The following is a 19,202-nucleotide window of genomic DNA, read 5'->3' on the forward strand; positions in this document are numbered from 1 at the left end:
TCAGCAACTTGTATTATTATATTATGATATAATTTTCAATAATATTTATATAACTATTTTTTTAAAGAAATATTTACACAAAATCTTTCTAGTCAACCTAATTCATACATTGTATTTACCGTTTTAACGTGAATATATTTCGTGATGTGGCATTTGAAGAATTATGAAACATCTCTACGGAAAAAAAAATCATTATTTGATTGTTCCTGTATTCTTTAAAATTTCTTTTTAAGACACAAGTTCCATATCAAAAACCAGTCTCTGAAAGAAAAATTATTGAAACGGATTTCTTTTTAAAGGGGCCGGAGAAAAACTTTTTTTGCTTACCTGAATAGTGAATATCCTACGCTCACACACAATGCAGAAGCCTTCACCGTTAAACAAAAACCACACCCCTTTTTCAATGATGGCGGAGATTTCCAACCTTCATCTCCATGAAGATGATGAAGATAACGAAAATGACGACCTTCTAAACTCCCTTTCTCCTCGCAGCCATGACTGGTCTCAAGATCTCGACGGCTTCGACGTTTCGCCTTCAGATCTCGACTTTCCTTCCTCGGAATATTTCATTTGCCGACAAAGGCGCCGCTCCGATCGGAATCCGATCCGCGTTTTAAACGGAAACAATGCTTCTACTCCATTCGATCTCGAAAACGAGGTAAACTTCGTAATCGATATGTTCCATCATCGAGTTGAGCGATCGCATTCTTCGTCGCGTGTAATGTTAGACACCGATTTGGGTGATTCTGATCGTATTGTTAGAGTTAGTGATTGGAACGAGGATATCAATTCACACAATTTGGAGATGGATTTTGAGTCAGGATTAGGGTTAGGGTTTCCGGTAGAAGTTCGTAATTGTAACGACGAAGGTGATGACAATTCTGGATTTATGGTTGCTGATTGTGGTGATGAGTTCTTCGTGTCGAGGAGGACCAGCAGCAGTGGTGCTCGATCTGAATCGAGAGATCCAACATATTTCATGAGTGGATTAAGCGTGACTGATTCCGATGAGGATCATGTAAACGAGATTATTGGTGTGGACGATGATTTCGGTGATGATGAAGCAAGTCTTAGGCTATGTTGGGATGCTTTTCAGCTAGAAGACGATGATCATTCAAGATGGGACATACCTGCACAACAACATTTTGAGTGGGAGGAAGTAGACGGTGGAGTCAACGAAAGGGAAGTGTTGACCATGTTTCTGGACGCAGAGGCTGACAACAACACCACAGTAGATGATCTCGAGTGGGAATTATTCCTGAATTCTCATAATCACGAAGCAAATCCCACTACCACAGAGGCCAATAACTACAATGAGTGGGAGGTTTTCTTGAATGTTCACAATCTTGAAGCAAATCCAGATCTAGAAGGTCAGTTTGAAGACTACAATGATGCAGAACACGAGATGTTATTCGGGCAGTTTGCAGATAACGGTGACTCAGGTTTAGTTCAACCACCTGCTTCCAAAAAGGCAGTTGAGAATCTTCCATCTGTGGTTATGACTCTTGAACATGTTGAAAAAAACAACACACTTTGTGCTGTTTGCAAGGATGAAATTGGTGTTGGGGAAAAGGCAAAACAGCTTCCTTGTATTCATCATTACCATGAAGATTGCATCATTCCTTGGTTATGTATACGAAATACATGTCCAGTTTGTCGCCATGAGTTGCCAACTGATGATCCTGATTATGAAAGCAGGAAAGCAGAAAGGGTTGCTAGTTAGTTAACTCTGAAACATGACAAGGTTAGTATGGTTTTGAAGTTTTAGCATCGATACATTTAGGATGATGATTTAAGTGATTCCTCAATGTTTAAATCTATCTATATATGATTTCTTTTCTCCAATAAAATATGAAAAGTTTGTTACTTTTGAGTTTACATTTCTTCAGCTCCATTATCTCCAGCAAGGAAGTTATATACTTTCCCTTCAACTTCAATCCAACTACAACCAACTTCTTTCTTCACCCCAATCTTCTTCATCTTTTCCCTAATCATTCTAACATCATCCCACTTCTCTAAACTTGCAAAAAGGTTCGATGACAACACATAGTTTTCTGGTTTACTTGGCTCAAGTTTTAACAACTTTTCAGAAACTTCTTTTCCCAACTCCATATTACCATGAATTCTACATGAACTAAGCAATGAACTCCAAATTCTAGCATCAGGTTCTTCAGGCATTTTAGCAATAACAATCATAGCATCATCAAAACGTCCTGCACGACCAAGCATGTCGATTAAACATGCATAATGCTCGATTTTTGGCTCGACTCCATGAACAGTATCCATCTCATTGTAGAATTCAAGACCTTCTTTGACTAATCCACCATGGTTACATGCCATTAAAATGGCAATGAAGGTGAAATGATCAGGTTTCATTCCAAACCTTTTCATTTCTATGAACAGCTTTATGGATTCGTTTCCCTGCCCGTGAATCGCATAGCCTGCAATCAGAACTGTCCAGAGCCCAACATGGTTTTTATCTGACCGGTTGAAAACATTCCGGGCAGCTTTTATGCTGCCCGTTTTCGCATACATGTCTATGATTGAAGATATTACGAAAACGTCCCTCGTGAGGTTTTTCTTTAAAGCAAAAGAATGGATCGATTTTCCTAGCTTTAGAGCTGACAACTGTGAACAAGCGCTTAACACACCTGTGGTTGCAATCTCATACGGTTGGGTCCCACTAAACACCATTTTTCGGAAGATATTTAATGCTTCGTTTGGTTGTTTATTCTGTGAGTAACCAGTGATAATTGAATTCCATGACACCAAATTTTTATTCACCAATCTATCAAACACGAACCTTGCAGACATTGGTTTCTCACATTGAATGTAAAAAGAAATTAATGAATTACCGATATGTGAATCGGTTTCTAACCCCTTTCTAACCACAAACCCATGAGTTTGTTTACCATAGTTAAGCAACTTGAGGTCTTGAAAAGCTAAAAGCAAGCTACTGATGTTGTGCAAATCAGGCTGAATCCCAAAAGATGTCATTTTAACATATAAATCTATCGCTTTTAAAGGATCACCATTTCGCACAGAGCCACTGATAAGTGTATTCCAAGAACTTACTGTTGTGTTTTTCATGAGGTTAAAAGTATTTTCACCCAAACAATATGATGACCTATGTTTTGTGTAAGCTGTAATGAAAGCATTTGCCACCAATTCGTTAGATTCAATGCCATGTCGAATTGAATATCCATGAAGTTCCTTTACCTTTAAGAGATGTGAATGATGTAAGCAAACTTTTAAGACGTTTAGAATGGTTACCTGATCGGGTTTTATTTTTTCCATTTGCATCTTGCGAAGAAGTTCAAATGTATGTCCAACTTCACCTTCTTTTGAACAACCCCAAATAATCGAATTCCAAGAAACCACATTCTTGTTTTTTATTTTATCAAGAATGATATGGGCTTCTAACATGTATCCGTTTTTCAAATACATGTCCATCAATGCATTTTGAATCATCAAATCATGATACAAGCCCAATTTCACAGCCAAAGAGTGGATGGTTTTTCCTAACAAGATGTCTCTTTCAGAAGCACAAACTGGTAGCAAAGTTACTAATGTAGCAACGTCAGGTGTCAAACTTTCTCCGGCAACCAGAAACTCCATGAACAGATGGATACTTTTTTGAGAAAATCCGTTATTTGAGAACACTGAAATCAATGAATTCCATGTGACCAAGTTTCTTTCAGGCATAAAGTCGAACACCTTGACTGCATCATCTACAAATCCAAACTTGTCATACATTGCAACCAACGCATTACCCACAAAGACATCTGAGATCAAACCTGTCTTCACGGCCATACCGTGAACCACCTGACCACATATCAAATTCGGAGCTCCGACACAAGCTTTAATCACGCAAGGCAAGGTGAAATTATCAGGTATATGCTCTGTTTGCAAAAACTGGGAAAAGACAAGAATCGCATCATCACAGAGATCGTTTCTAGAGTATCCGTTGATGATTGCGTTCCATTGATATAAGTTCTTGTTCTCTAGTTGTTCGAAAACGATTCGTAAATCGGAGGGAGATCCACAAACGGAGTACATCGTGATAATTTGAGTGTTGAGGATTGAGTTGTTTCTCAAGTGCGGCGATGACCAAACCAGTTGGTGGACTTTCCGGCCGGTTTCGATGTCTTTGTCGCCACCGCATGCCTGCAGTAGAATACCGGTTGCTTTGGCGGTTTCTGTAAGTTCAGAAGGCGAGTCGTGGAGCAAAGTCAGAGCTCCGGTGAGGTTTTTCAATTGGCAGAGACGATCGATCTTTTGAGACAAACGGTTGGAGTGTTGTCGGCGAGGAAGCTCACAATTTGCGACGAGTTGAACGTTGGTGCTGGTCGAGTGAAGTAGAGGCGGAGGTGGATGGCGGTCTCCGACGTGTAGTGGTGGTGACGATGACATCATAGCCATGGTGAAAGGCTCGCCTCTTTTTTTTTTTTTCCTGCTCTTTCTAGTTGACGATATTTCCTCAATTAAAAAATAGGCCTTTTTTAATAAAAACAATAAAATTTTGCATATATTAATGAAAATAAATAATTTCTCAAATTCTTGCAAATAACTTATAATAATCAATTTACAGTGTTCAATAAAAATACAATAAAATCGTTTATTGGATATTGGATACTTTTAAGAGTTTTTTTTCTTCTTTTAAAACGATGTATACTTTTAGAGTTATTTATAAGAAAACGTTTAAATTTATTATTTTTTGTTGCCTTTTTCTTTTCTTATTAATTGACAATCTGTCCAAAACTTTTTATTTTTGCCTTCAAAGCGTGTTAAGTCCAAGAGTCGGTTACCCGTAATGACGCGGGGGTGATATGTTTGTTAGTGCATTCTAAAACATCATTTTTATGGTTAAAGAAAACTCATCATTACAAGAAAAGGGTTTAAGAAGCAGAGAATGGTTAAAGAAGCAAATAAAATGTTTGAATGAAACTCATCAACTGCAAGAAACTTCTTATTCGATTCTCTTGTTACACCAACTTTGATAGATAAATGTTACATAAGACGGCTTGTTATTGGGTCTAAAGTTACCTTAAAGGAGATGATGGCTAACATCAAGCATAAGGTCAACTACGAAGTGTCTAGAGGTCAATGCTATATAGCTAGAAAATGTTTATTAGTGGGTCCAAAGTTACCTTAAAGGAGATGATAGATAACATCAAGCATAAGGTCAACTATGAAGTGTCTAGAAGTCAATGTCATATGGCTAAAAAAATAGGTAGGAAAACCATAAAAGGTAAATTAAGCCATCACCACGCCAAAGTGTGGAACTATGCCCATGAAATGCTTAGATCAAACCATGGTAGTACATGTAAGGTTCAAGTTTTTTTTTTTGAAAAGAATGTAAGGTTCAAGTTATTGTCAATCATGATGGAAAAACTAGAAAATGCAACTAATTGGTTGAAGGAAAATTTATGTGAAAGGAGGTGGGAAATTTGAGGTAGTTGGTGCCAATGGATAGACATTATAATTTATACATGATGTCCATGATGATAAATGACTAAATGTTGATGATGGTGTAAATTCTTATGAAGGTATAAGTATGGATGATGTTCATGAAGGTGCTAACAATGATGAGGAAATGGAGGTCGAAGCATTGGAGGTGATGAAGATATAAATGAGGGTGTTAACAAAAATAAGGATGGTAATGTTTATAAGGAAGTAGAGGACTGGAGGTTAGTAACCAGGTCCTCTCCAAAACTACAAAGGCCATTACCTAAGACAACTTAATTACCATTACATGACATTATCTAATATAATTTAATTACCACTACATTCCGGATCAATACAATAGCTATGAGCAAAACAACAATAAACATTAATAAATTGACCATTTTCTTCTTCTTGAGTCAATTTGCTCTTGGCATTCACTATTGTTCTTTAAGTACATACGTGACTCAAATTTGGCATCTTCAATTTATTTATTTCACAGTGGTGGATCAACCCATATGAAAAACACAAAACTTTTGTCGAAGGTTCTTGCAAATACACAAAAATAATTAAACAAGAAGCTTATCTAAATTACATATGTCATGATGTAAAATTAACTTTTTAAAAATAGAAATGTTGAAGATCGAAAATAAGTTGTAAAATGTTAATGCCCCTACATAAATTTATTTATATTAATCATTAGACCTCAATAAAATTTAGTTATAATTATACAACGAGTGAGATGACAAACGAGCAACAAGCTGTGGCGCTAAGTCTTTTTGTGTGGTAAAGCCAAGTCATTTGAAGACTACACATATATATCTACATGATATGACATTACTATGCATGATCCGTTGTACTCTCTTAAAAAGTTTTACCGTATCCGGAAACGTATCATCAGATGTCTCAATGGTTCCTTATTAAACTTATTGTGTAGTCCATTTAGTGAAATCTATGCATTCACTCAATCATTATACATGATTTTAAGGACCAACAAACATCTACATACTTTCATTTCAATTTGAATGAAAAATTTATTCTTTTGCTACCAATATTTTTTGTGGATATTTTTTTACTTTTGTAAATACCACCATGATCACATTGGAAAAATATTTATGTTAGTAGTATATCTTTTTATTACAATAACATAAACAAGTCTGCAACCTATCTTTTGAACCAAGTCTATTAATTGATGACAAAAATTGAATACCTAAAAATGCATTTTTTTAATCAGAAACTAATAAATTTAACCATACTAAATAACCTAAAGTTTTTAGCATGTCGGTTTCAAATTTTGATGCGTCACTACTCACTAGTGAAGTAACTACATTTATTATCGGCATCTTGAGGTCTAATCAATACATATAAATATGAATTTGTCATTTATATAAACATAAATATCTTAATAGTAATAAATAAACATACATTATCATTTAATTCATCAAACCATAACAAATATTATGGACAACTCAATTTGTTAATTAAACAAATTGTTTTTCAAAATTGGATACTATGAAAAAGAAATTGAAGAAGACGTCTATTTATAAGAAAAATGTTACATACGGTATGACCTTACGAGTGATCGTCACTTATAATTGTCATCACACAATGTAAATGATTGTTCTTTTGCCTGGTATATTGATAAAGATAAGGTTTCTTTTCATATTATTACTATATACATAATAATACTACATGCAAATTCCATCAAACAATATTACATTTATGTTTTTTTTCCTTACATTTTATTTTTTCTTTTAACATTTTTCGTTTTTTATCTTTACATCTCTTTTAACAATAAAACAACACTACATTTATAGTTTTAATGAGATTGGTTGGTTTGAATCTCTTGGATAACCTTTCGTTCATGAAATGTACAACAATATTACATCCAATATGATCTACTTAACTCATTCGATGACTTGTGAATGTGGATATAAATTAAAGAGAACTCAAGTAGTCTTTGAGCAAATTGAAAATAGGATTTGCAAATGGAGATCCTTCGGATCTCTCAAACATGATTCCATCCATACGCGCTTGCACTCCATCACTAAATGTCAACCCATCCATCAGTTGCTTTAATGCCATGTCCATTCCAATTACACTGCTCCCTATTCCACTTAGGATTTCTGGTAAAGATGGTGATGACTTTGACAGCTCAACCAAACTAACCTGGACACAATTAATCATGTTTAAAAAAAAATCCGTAAGAAAAAACAAAACAAGGGCAAATTTGTAAAAAAACCAACTTGTTTATCGTGAGGTATGTTGGCCTTGTGTTTAGCAATAGCAACAGCACGTGAAAAGCCTCCAATTGCATCAACTAAACCCCGTGAAGCAGCATCATTTCCACTCCACACTCTCCCTTGAGCAATCTCCTCCATCTTATCCACCTGTAATCAATATATATATATATATATATATATATATATATATATATATATATATATATATATAATCATCAATTACTTGTTATTAAATTATGTAACCAATTAATAAATGATTAGCTTAAATATTCTAAAATTTCATAAATTTCTCCTACATACACTCATTGATCTTGAAAATGCTGCCTTGTTACGAAATTGTTGATAAGCATTCTGAGCAGACTCTGCAAACAGTTTCTCTTCATCTGGTCTGAACATACATACGTGTGCAAAGCATTTATAATTTATAATCAATTAATAATCATAATATAAAAATAAGCATCAATTATCAAACAACAAAATGTAATTTTAATATTTTATAGAAGACAATAAATCTTCTCACCTGAATGGTCGCTGGTCAGCAGCAGTCAACTCAGAAAATCGTCCCTTTGATATTACTTCCTTGTTGAAACCGATTCTTTCATATAATTTCCCCAAATTGAACTTACCTACAACCAAAATTAATATGGTTAATAAAATAAAAAAAAAAGACATCCACAAAAATATTTAATAAAAAAAAAATAATAATAATAATCGACCTGTGACAACACCAATTGACCCGGTCAAAGTAAGGTTCTCCGAGAGTATAGTTTGCGCAGCCATGGCCATGTAATATCCTCCACTAGCTGCCACATCAACCATTGATGCAACCACAGGCTTAGATTCAGCCAATAATCTGATTTCCCTCCACATTCTAATAAAAATTTGTAAATTTTTAAATGAGTGCATATATAAATTAAAGGTTAAAAAGATTTATACTTTTCAAAGCACTTACAAGTCAGAAGCCAGAGCATCACCTCCAGGGCTATCGATTCGGATTATAACAGCTTTATACCTTTTCGACTCTGAAAAAAAAATATATACTTATTTTATTTTGTTATGCATTTGGAAAATAAAAATTAAACTATATAACATTTTGCATAATACCTCTAACAGTGCGAATCTTCTCAATGAATTGCTCAGCAATGATGCCAGAATTGGGTGAACTAAAGGGCCCACGTACACGGCTGATGCTTCCGGAAGCTCTAATTACTGCTATTTGATCTTTTCCACCTGATAACCCCAAAGTCCATTTCCTAACTCTTGAGTATTTCCTGTAGCAAGTGAAATAACCAAATTGAAATAGAAATGTTAAGTAAGGGTAGAAAGTGTAACATGTGAAAAAATATGTTGAATGTGAGGGATCTTACTTGTAATCAACAAGCGGGAGTTTTTTCTCTTCTGCAATGCCCAATTTTGTTTTTAGCATCGATGTAACCTGAAAAGGTTACACATTATATTACCACAAAATATCTGAAAACTGAAATGGTATATTTGTAAATAATTAATAGTATAAAGGAAAAAACAATAGTGAGGTCTATGTTGCACTAGAACTACCTTTGTAGTAGATGAAAGTGCAAACCAAAATCATCAATAATCAAGCTTTTTAACATTTTTGAACTCCAAAATCTAATAAATGACAAAAGTTAGGAAGTAATTTCTTGAAGAAATATGTTTTATTCCTATGTGTTCTTCTTGTGTGTATACCTCATCATCATATTTTATATCTGTTATCCATCCATCTTCTTTCAACTTCTTTATTTGGTAAACTCCTTCATTTATAAAACTTTCAATGTCTTCCTTTTTCTTTCCTGTAACACAAACAATCCAACTTGTTTAATTTAATACATCAAGATTAGGGAAACCAGTCAAACCACAAAGTAACTTCACCTTTGGCTTGAGAAATCTTATCAACCCAATTCCCATAGATATTATCTACTAATGTTGTAAGCACCTCGCGATTTTCTTCAGATATATTCTTGCGAATTAGTTGATCACCAGCACTTTTATATTTACCAATCCTCTGAACTTGTGGTTCCACACCTATTTTCTCAAGTACACCTATATATATACATTTACATACATCATTTTGGTTAAGTTCAGGGTTTAAGGGTTTAATCTGGAGCTTTTGATCAATGGAAAATGTAAACCTACCTCCAAGAAATGATGCTTGAGCAGATAAACCATACAAGGAAAAATAAGCACTTGGAGGGGCATACAGCTCTTCACAAGCACAGCCAAGGTAATACTCTTTTTCACCCCATGCAGGTGCATAAGCAACAATGAACTTTCCTGAATTACATTGTCAATGTTAGTAGACTTATCAGATTTATGGTAGTTGAAACTTTAATCAGATTCTGTATAAGATAGTGATCATAGAACAACCTGACTTCCTAAAATCCAATATGTGCCTTCGAATTTCTTCAATTTTACCCCATCCACAATTTAGGGTTTCAATGTGGAGATAAACACCGGATATGCGAGGATCATATGCTGCCTTAATTAGGTTTTCACATATTTGAGGCAGGGATAACCCTGAAGAGAAACGAGTCTTCACCTGATCAGATATCTGAAATTGGCAACAGTAGTAGAGTTTATTGTTCTTCCATGTAGATCAAAATGAGCCGAAACAGTTTCATCATTTGCTGTTATATAACAACTCAAGAGAATTTCTTTAGGAGGAATCTATAGAAATATACTGAATTTGATATTTTGACTGATCCATATAGAAAATGAACAATATATATTATATACAAACAAATGAAGTAATGAACTAGAAAAGCGGTCTTCGATGTAAGAATCACCAATCGAATAACTAAAATATAGATGCACAACCAGGATTTGATATGTGAAAAAGTAGATGAAAACAACGGACCTGGCCACGCAATTTCAAATTCAAAACACTGCCCTTGCGAACACGTTGCCATGGATAAGCAATTAGCATGCGTAGCTTCACCACGAAGCTCTTCCACGCACCTGGACTTTCAAACTCAAATTCTCCAGTAGGATACGCATCATCGCCTCTTAAACTGCCATTATTATCCAACTCAGACTTGATCTCGATTTTATCCTCCTGATTCTCTGAGGAAACATCTTCACTTTTGGTGTCAGATGAGGAATTGATAGCTCGAATGGAGACGCTCCGATGAGGTTTCAGATAATAGCGAGTTGAAGTGACATGTGGAAGGGAGAACTGAGAAGGGGAAAGGTAACGCGGCGGCCGGGATTTGGTGAGGATAACAGCGGAAATGTGGACGGTGGTGGTGAGAAGCCTAGACATCAGGTGGCGTTCTCAGAGACGGAAACAGAGGCCGAGAGAATAGATAGAAGACAGTGGGGAGCCGACGGAGGAAGCATGGATTGGAAATCCACCACGTCGTCAAATTTATTCCTAAAACTCGCTCATACGTTCTTCGATTACAAATTTACAATGTCGACCACGACCTTTACTAGGACTGAGATTTGAGTCTCGTATCCTTCGAAAATATCTATACTAATTTTTGGGAAATAACTTGTAAGGGTAAATATTTGAGAATTTGGTATTTTTTTTAAACAAAAAATACCATTAATATGTGTTGCATGCACATGTTTTACCGATATTTATTTTAACTAGAGGTTTTTTTTGTACGTTGCGTGGGACGGATAGTGTTTTTTTTTTGTGTGACTATTAATGTGCTTCACCTTTTGATAAAGAGATGTAAATACATTGTTATTCTCTGCTTTGACTATTTCTCTCCTCTAATCACTGGATCTAAGGGCCGATTCAAACCGGGTTGGACACTTCGTTCCATTGTTCCAATAAACGATTTTGAACCATATTTGTATTTACTGATAAGCTGGTTTCTTTGTTGCGGTTTTATGTAGGGATCAATTTTGTTTTTGCCACATGTTGAGAGTAACCAAGATACACTTTCAAGTTAACGACCAGTTCTCTATAGTTTTTGATCTTAAACATGTTATGATGATAATCTTTCATTTTGGATTTAAACAACTAAACCACTAAAGATGACATTAACATGAATTTTTTTGTGTATGCTTTGATCTTTAATTTATTGTGGTCTAATTTGTGTAACATGAGATTCTGGATTTTTTTTTCAACTAAACAACTAAAGTAGTAAACATATACTATGATCACAATAGAATGATTTCATAAAACTAAAATTCAACATAAACATCACAAATAGACCATCAAGACAATAACAATTAAAAGGATGGCTTTTACACTAATCCAACTTAGTAACCAACTCTAAATTTATGCAGAAATAATATATTTTGGTAGATTTTCCAAAAAAATAATGTACAATGCTAGTAAAAAAAAAAAAATCCTACGGGTTTACCTCCTCATCAGCAATGACAATGAAAATATGATATGAGTCACCACTAGGGATGAGATTTAGAACCGGAAAACCGGACCGGAATCGGAACCGTTAGAACCGGAATATATAGAATCGGGTCCGGTTCCGGGTTTAAAAATTAGTTTTATCCGGGTTCCGGGTAATCCGGGTTTGGGTCCATCGGGTCCGGGTAAACCGGGTCTAGAAATCGGAACCGGTTTTTGGAACCGGAACCACTTTTAGGGCCGAAACCGGTTTTTATGAAACGTTTAAAAAATGCATATTTTATTCGTTTCAACTTCAATTGACATACGGTTTTTTCTAACATGTAGTTTAGAGTTTGTACATGATTCTAGACTATAAATTTTTCATTTTTAGTTTTATATTCATTGACTTACAGTCCTCCAAAGTCGAGATATCAAAGCTGGAAGTTTTTAGTTTTTCAGTTTTTTTGTATTCGGTGAAAGTTTTAAAACATACATATAGAATGAATAAATCCGCCACAACTAACCGGTAACCATCACTGTTCATTTATCTAAATAATGGTAAAAACATTTAGGGGGTGTTTGAGATTGCATTTTGAAGTCTAAAAATGATTTTGGAAAATAAATATTTATTGACATTATGGTTTTGATAAAATTAGTTTTTTTTTTTTAATGTTTAAATTAGTTTTTATGATTGCAAAAACATTTTAATTGTAAAATGACTAAAAAATTCATGGAAAGAATAGAGAGAAGGAAAAGATAAGGTTAGAGTGTTCATTACAGTAATATTATCATTTTCAATTTAAAAAGCCAAATTCATTAAAAAAGATAAGATTAAAAACCTCTATCTTCAAGTATGTTAAAATGTCATTTAAAAAGCATTTAAGAGCATGTCGAGCTATAATTGGACTTTTTAAAAATCTAATAAATCAATAACATATTTTGATAAAAAAAATAATCTAAAACAACCTTTAAACTTAAATAACGTGAAAAAGATTATCTAAAAAACACCCTAATCCAATTATTTTATTAGGTGAAAAATCTTGTCGAATATTTGTGATAATCTGAAAGAACACCCTAATCATCTTTATTAGTTTTTCACATCAATTTTCTTTTTTAGTTTTTCACCTAGTTAACCCTTCCCATTCAACAAGAATTGATCAATCGCCATGATTGTGTGAATTCTACTCGATTTACAATCAGCTCCAGATATCCCATGATCTGTTCTTATGTCAACACACAGAAACCCACGAACTCCTTAATATCGAAGATTCATTCCTTCCGGCAATCTTTTCGGGGAGTACAGACAGAGGGAGAGGGGTTTGCTCTTTACGGGAGAGCATCGCCATTTACCAATAACTGAGCTAGGAAATGGGGTGTTCTTTTTCAGGATTAAACGCCCTATACGACGCCGTTAACGGAGGCGCTGATGTTTGGATCAACGACAACCGCTTCAAGATCGTCCGCCAGCTCGGCGAGGGTGGTTTTGCCTACGTCTTCCTTGTTAGGGAGGCCTTCACCGACGCTTCCGGCGGTGGCGTCTCTAAGAAGTTCAAAGACCCCTCTCACATCGCCGGTAAATACAAATCCCACAATCTGAGATTCCATTTCTAGGGTTTCAAAGTATCCGCATTGCATTCGTTGATTTCGTTATAGTTACGAATTAATTTGATCCCCAGAGGATGGAACGTATGCGATGAAGAAAGTTTTGATTCAGAATAATGATCAGCTGGAGTTGGTGAAGGAAGAGATCCGTGTATCCGCCTTGTTTAGCCACCCAAATCTGCTGCCATTGTTGGATCATGCCATTATTCCAGTAAAGGTAGCTTACTTCTATACGCAATCAGATCTATGATCATATAAAATCATCGACTTTTTTCATTCACTTTATGAAAATCTGTTGAGTGTGATCGAACAAATAAAATGTTATCCATTAACATGATTCTGTTTTGTTGGACAGGCCACACCGGAACAACCTTGGACACATGAAGCATACCTGTTGTTTCCAGTTCATCTGGATGGGACTTTGTTGGACAATTCAACAACAATGAAATCTAAAAAACAATTTTTTTCTACATCTGATGTTCTTCATATTTTCCGACAGGTAACCAGCAACCGTTATGCATCTAGAATTCTCACTCTCTGTTTTTTGTAAATATAAAAAACTGTAATTTTTGTCCATTGCAATGCAAATACAGTACAATCTGTTCTGTCCTGTCCTATCCTGTCAGTACAACCTGTTCTGTCCTGTCAGGGTCTAAGGGGTCTAATTGTAGGATTTGGGTTGCAGTTGTGTGCAGGACTGAAGCATTTGCATTCTCTTGACCCTCCATACGCGCATAACGATGTGAAACCAGGAAATGTCCTTTTAACACATCGTAAAGGTCAACCACCTCTCGCTGTATTGATGGATTTTGGAAGCGCGCGTCCTGCTAAAAGGCAAATCCGGTCTCGCTCAGAGGCACTGCAGTTGCAGGTAGATAGATGTAGACAGTCTTACCTCCATCCATCCAATGCCAATGGCAGATAATTAAAAAGATTGTTTGAATAATGTTTAGGAATGGGCATCAGAGCATGTTTCAGCACCCTTCCGAGCTCCAGAGCTATGGGATTGCCCAAGTCAAACAGACATCGATGAACGAACTGATATATGGTCACTCGGTTGCACTTTGTTTGCCATAATGTAAGTCGTGTTGTCTGTCTGTATAAAGTGTTGTCTGTCTGTATAAAGATAAATGAATGATATGTTTAAAACAGGTATGGCGTGTCTCCATTTGAGTATGCGTTAGGGGAATCAGGAGGGAGCTTGCAATTGGCTATTATGAATGGACAGATAAAGTGGCCGAGTGTAACAGGAGGAGGAGGGGGAGTTCCAAAACCACCATATCCAGATGCTCTTCATCAGTTTGTATCATGGATGCTACAGCCTCAACCCACTGTTCGACCATTGATAGATGACATCATCATTCATGTCGACAAGTTAATCTCTAACTACTCTATTTAGACTTTTTATACTTGGATTTTTAGTTTTTGGAGTTGCCATATATTGTTATTGGTTGTTAGAACATGAATGATTAAGTTTGTGATTGTTATGGACATAAATAAATGATATGAGGTTTCTTTCTAAGTGACCCTCGTTCTGTATCATTTTCCTTTTTTTTTTTCTTTGGCAGCCCTTTTGGTCCATTTTTATTCAAATTGGCTGGAGAAACAATTTTATCCACTGTTCATTGAAAATATGAATCTTTATGTTCCTGTTTTGACCCTTCAACTATGGTCTTGACTTTTTTTAGTTGTAACACCTTTCATTCTCATGTTTGGTTGACTTGAATGAATGTATGTTTGAATTACAAGACCAGTTTCGCAACACCAAATAAGGTTCCGTGTCAATCACTGAATTTTTTCAGACTTCAAAGCCTTGTTGATACATTATTCGGTGTTGATTCTACAATTATTGAAATCAAATTAGTTATGCAAATTTTACGTCAAATACCTACTTTATATCATAGTATTGTTGATGTCATCACAAATGCAAAGCCTTTCTCGGAATTTCTTGAAGCCGAAAACATGCTAAAACTTCATGGATCTCATGAAGAACTCATATATACTCCTGTCGATCTGTTTTTGTCTTCCAATTCCACTATTTTTTCATCTTCCAATAGCTCTGGGATATCGAAAAATAAATGAAATAAAAATTAAAACAATAACGAAAGTGCTTCCACATTTGCTAATCATTTTCAGGCAATAATCAATCCGGATCAAATCAACAAGAGGGAATCCTTGGAAACAACCAGGCATACTACTCATAACAAATAACTTTAGGCAACCATTATATGGAACAACTGTGGATGTTTTTCCACTTCAACCAGGCCCTACCATCAGCCCGATATGCCACTACAATAGTCGGGCCAACTTGCATCACAATAACTATTACATGGATTTAGGTGCAAGCTCTCACATGACTTTCAATCAAGATAACATGCTTTCATTAGCAAAATGTAATAACTTAAAATCCATTATGGTTGGAAATGGTGCTTTACTACTAGTTAGCTTTGTTGTCCCTGACTTTTTTCTCCACTCAAACAACCGATTTCTTCTTAGAAATGTCATCGTTTCCAATAAAATGGTCAAAATTTTAGTGTCGGTTCTTAGGTTTACTACTTGATAATTCCGTTTTCATTGAATTTGATCATTCTATTTTTTTTTGCTAAGGATCTTGAAACATGTACAATTTTGTAGCGTTGTGACAGTATTGATGTCCTACATCCAGTTCTCCCATCTACTTCCCATCTAATGCCTGCTTCTTTCCATGTCACTGCCCTGGCTGATGTGTCTCTTCCTACTTGGCATTGACGACTTGGTTATCTTGGCTCCTCCGTCCTTAGTTTTTTTACATTCATGTCGTTTTTATTAGTTCTACAACAAATTTCCAAATTGTCATGCTTTTCAAGTTGGAAAACACCGTCGTTTAAGTCAACTACTAAAACGTCGTTTAGGTTAACTACTAAAACATCTAGTGTTTTTGAAGTATTTTATTCTGACACATGGACTTCTCATGTTACTAGTCTAAGTGGTCATAAATATTATGTTCTTTTTTAGATGATTATTCTTTTTTTTTTTGTGGGTTTTTTCCCTTACGCGCCAAATCTGATGTGTTTCATGTTTTCCATAATTTCCGTGCCTAAGTTTTCAACCAATTTAAAGTAGATATTCAACTTTTCCAATATGACAATGGCCACGAGTTCAACAATCAACCTTTACTCACTTTCTTTCAACAACACGATATAAACGTTTGTTTTTCTTGTCTATACACGTCATATAACAAAATGAGAAAGTTGAAGGTACCATACACACAATAACATATCATAAGCACCTTCTTGTTTAAAGCCTCTCTCCCTTTGAAGTTCTGGGTGGAAGCTCTTCTTACAACAATTCACACCTTGAATCTTCTTCACACCACCACCTTATCCTTTAAAACCCAATTCGAGATCCTCTTTGGTATGTTTCCCACCTATGATCATCTATTCATCTTCGGGTCATTTTCCAACACTGTTTCAACCACTCTTCACAAACTTAAGCCACAATCTTATGCATGTGTCTATCTTGTCCCCTCTCAATATCATCGTGTCTCTCATTGTCTTGACCTTAACACACAAAAGGTTATTATATCAAGACATGTCGTTTTTTTTATAAGAAACACTTCCTATTTCCTCAATTTCACACGTCTCCTAATCTTTCTTTTTATGATTCATTTGTTGATGAATCAACAACACCCTCCATCATTCTGCGCTTATGTAACTCATCTCTCATGAGCTCATCTTCCACATCTACCCATGTAGGTGCTCCTTCCCCCTTCGTTGGTCCAAACCGAGCCCCCCACCCCCTTCCTAGACATCATCGAGGAAGCTTCCATTCCCACAATCACTATCTTTACGGTCTTCATGGGAGGTCACTCTATGACCACCTGATCACGAAGTGGTAACTTAAACCCTTTTAAATTTCTAAATCTCTCTATAATATCATATATATATATATATATATATATATATATATATATATATATATATATATATATATATATATATATATATATATATATATTATGTATATGTATATCTTATTCTTAGGTCTATTACTTAGGCTCTGTATGATTCTCACTAAAGCAAGATAAGGATATGTTTACTCTATCTGCCAACCTTTTTTACCAAGACTTTTCATAATATCCTGGTCTTGACTTCAATGATACTTTCAGCCTGAAAGCCAAAACGGCATCCATCTACACCGTCCTCAACATTGTTGTCTCTAGAAATTGGCTTATCCATCAACTTGCTGTCAGAAAAGGTTTCTTGCATGGTGACCTCATTAAGGAAGTCTACATGAAACAATCCCTATGTTATATTCACCTCAAATATCCTGATCATGTATGTTGTCTCAGAAAAGCTCTCTATGGTCTCAAACAAACCCCTAGGGCTTGGTATCGATGATTTAATGCCTATATCTGTAACATCCAAAATTTTGGTATGTCTTGAAACCCTAAGGAATGATAATTTTTGCATAATTGGTCCCTTAAGTACACTGGGCGTACTTAAGTGTACGCTTAGCGCAATTCATGGTTGTGGCCGCGGAGGAATCAGGGTCCGCTGGGCGTACTTTGAGTTACGCGGGGCGTACGCGCCAAGGACGCAAAACCCTAAATTCCGAACTTGAGGCCTATTTAAACTTCTTTAAGTCCATTGGACTAAACCTTAGAGAGCCTCCCCAGCTATAGAATGTTCATATACTCCTGGAAACCTTGTGAGATCATTCTTAAGCCTTAAAGAGTGCATTTGTGGCCTTTTTAGTGTGTATTTCAAGAAGAAGGGGTGGTCAAGCAAGCTTGGATCAAGTGTGTGCTTCAAGATCCTGCACCAAAATCATCTTGCAAAGCTTCTGGAGGTAAAAAGCTTGCATCTTTCCTTTCTAATCTTTAGATCTAGCTAGGGTTTTGGTGGTTTGTCCCTTTTGTGAACTTTGGACCTCTGTTGTTGAGCTAAGCCTCCCTTTTCGATATGAGAGGCAGATCTGAGGTCTCCTAGTCATTTAAAAGTATAAAAATGGAAGCTTGATGAGAGATTTGAATTCATGAATGGGTAAAAGACCTTGGAAAGGTCTTAATGGAGTAGTTGGGTGTGTATGAGACATGCAAGGGCATAAAGTTGCCAACTTTATGCCTTAGGACATCTTGTTAACTTAGATCTAGCTTTTGGATGTGAAAGACTCGAGCATTAAGCACTTAGTGGAAAAAGTTCTTAAAATGGTTGTACGTTGGGCGTAACTGGCTATACGCAGCGCGTAGTCCCTAAGCCTTCATTACGTTGCACATACCAGGGTGGTACGCTGGGCGTACGCAACTCAGTTGGGCCCTAAGCTATTTTGGGCCTTTGGGCCCCGTTTGGTTGATTGAGCTTGATTGGATTCTGTGAGTTAGAGGCCTTTTCATCCGTTTGGGCCGTGGATTTATCGGTTGGGCCTTATTGGGCCAAGGGGCCCATTAAGGATGTTGGACTTGGAATTTGGGGCCCATTTGCAAGGAAAGGGTAATTGGGCCTTGGGGGTAGAATTGGAAGGTTGGGACTTTCCTGGAATAATTTAAGGTCTTATCATTGATTATATTATTATTGTTATTATTCAGCTCGGGAGGTTGCGGATTATTAGGAGGA

The 19,202-nt window shown here is 35.8% G+C and overlaps 4 protein-coding genes across 4 annotated transcripts; 2 read left to right on the forward strand and 2 right to left on the reverse strand.

The window, feature by feature from the left end:
• Window positions 1-245: 245 nt before the first annotated feature.
• LOC111915637 (pentatricopeptide repeat-containing protein At1g18485) lies at window positions 246-4,682 on the reverse strand. The gene has a single exon (XM_023911277.3). The coding sequence runs from the start codon at window positions 4,420-4,422 to the stop codon at window positions 1,876-1,878; it is 2,547 nt and encodes an 848-aa protein (XP_023767045.1). The 5' UTR covers window positions 4,423-4,682; the 3' UTR covers window positions 246-1,875.
• On the forward strand, window positions 359-1,866 carry LOC111915638 (uncharacterized). The gene has a single exon (XM_023911278.2). The coding sequence runs from the start codon at window positions 359-361 to the stop codon at window positions 1,721-1,723; it is 1,365 nt and encodes a 454-aa protein (XP_023767046.1). The 3' UTR covers window positions 1,724-1,866.
• A 2,595-nt stretch (window positions 4,683-7,277) lies between the features above and the next one.
• On the reverse strand, window positions 7,278-11,136 carry LOC111915639 (serine protease SPPA, chloroplastic). Its single transcript, XM_023911279.3, has 13 exons — window positions 10,561-11,136; window positions 10,071-10,254; window positions 9,840-9,977; window positions 9,576-9,746; window positions 9,393-9,496; window positions 9,056-9,123; window positions 8,793-8,959; window positions 8,641-8,710; window positions 8,405-8,559; window positions 8,209-8,314; window positions 7,989-8,076; window positions 7,692-7,835; window positions 7,278-7,614 (listed from the first exon to the last, which is right to left on the reverse strand). The coding sequence occupies exons 1-13, from the start codon at window positions 10,963-10,965 to the stop codon at window positions 7,384-7,386; spliced, it is 2,031 nt and encodes a 676-aa protein (XP_023767047.1). The 5' UTR covers window positions 10,966-11,136; the 3' UTR covers window positions 7,278-7,383.
• A 1,923-nt stretch (window positions 11,137-13,059) lies between these two features.
• LOC111915640 (uncharacterized) lies at window positions 13,060-15,130 on the forward strand. Its single transcript, XM_023911280.3, has 6 exons — window positions 13,060-13,579; window positions 13,683-13,825; window positions 13,964-14,107; window positions 14,294-14,479; window positions 14,562-14,686; window positions 14,761-15,130. Exons 1-6 carry the CDS (start codon window positions 13,375-13,377, stop codon window positions 15,005-15,007), a joined length of 1,050 nt encoding a protein of 349 aa, XP_023767048.1. The 5' UTR covers window positions 13,060-13,374; the 3' UTR covers window positions 15,008-15,130.
• Window positions 15,131-19,202: the final 4,072 nt, after the last annotated feature.

This window comes from Lactuca sativa, chromosome 5, assembly GCF_002870075.4.
Source record: "Lactuca sativa cultivar Salinas chromosome 5, Lsat_Salinas_v11, whole genome shotgun sequence".
NCBI lineage: Eukaryota > Viridiplantae > Streptophyta > Magnoliopsida > Asterales > Asteraceae > Lactuca > Lactuca sativa.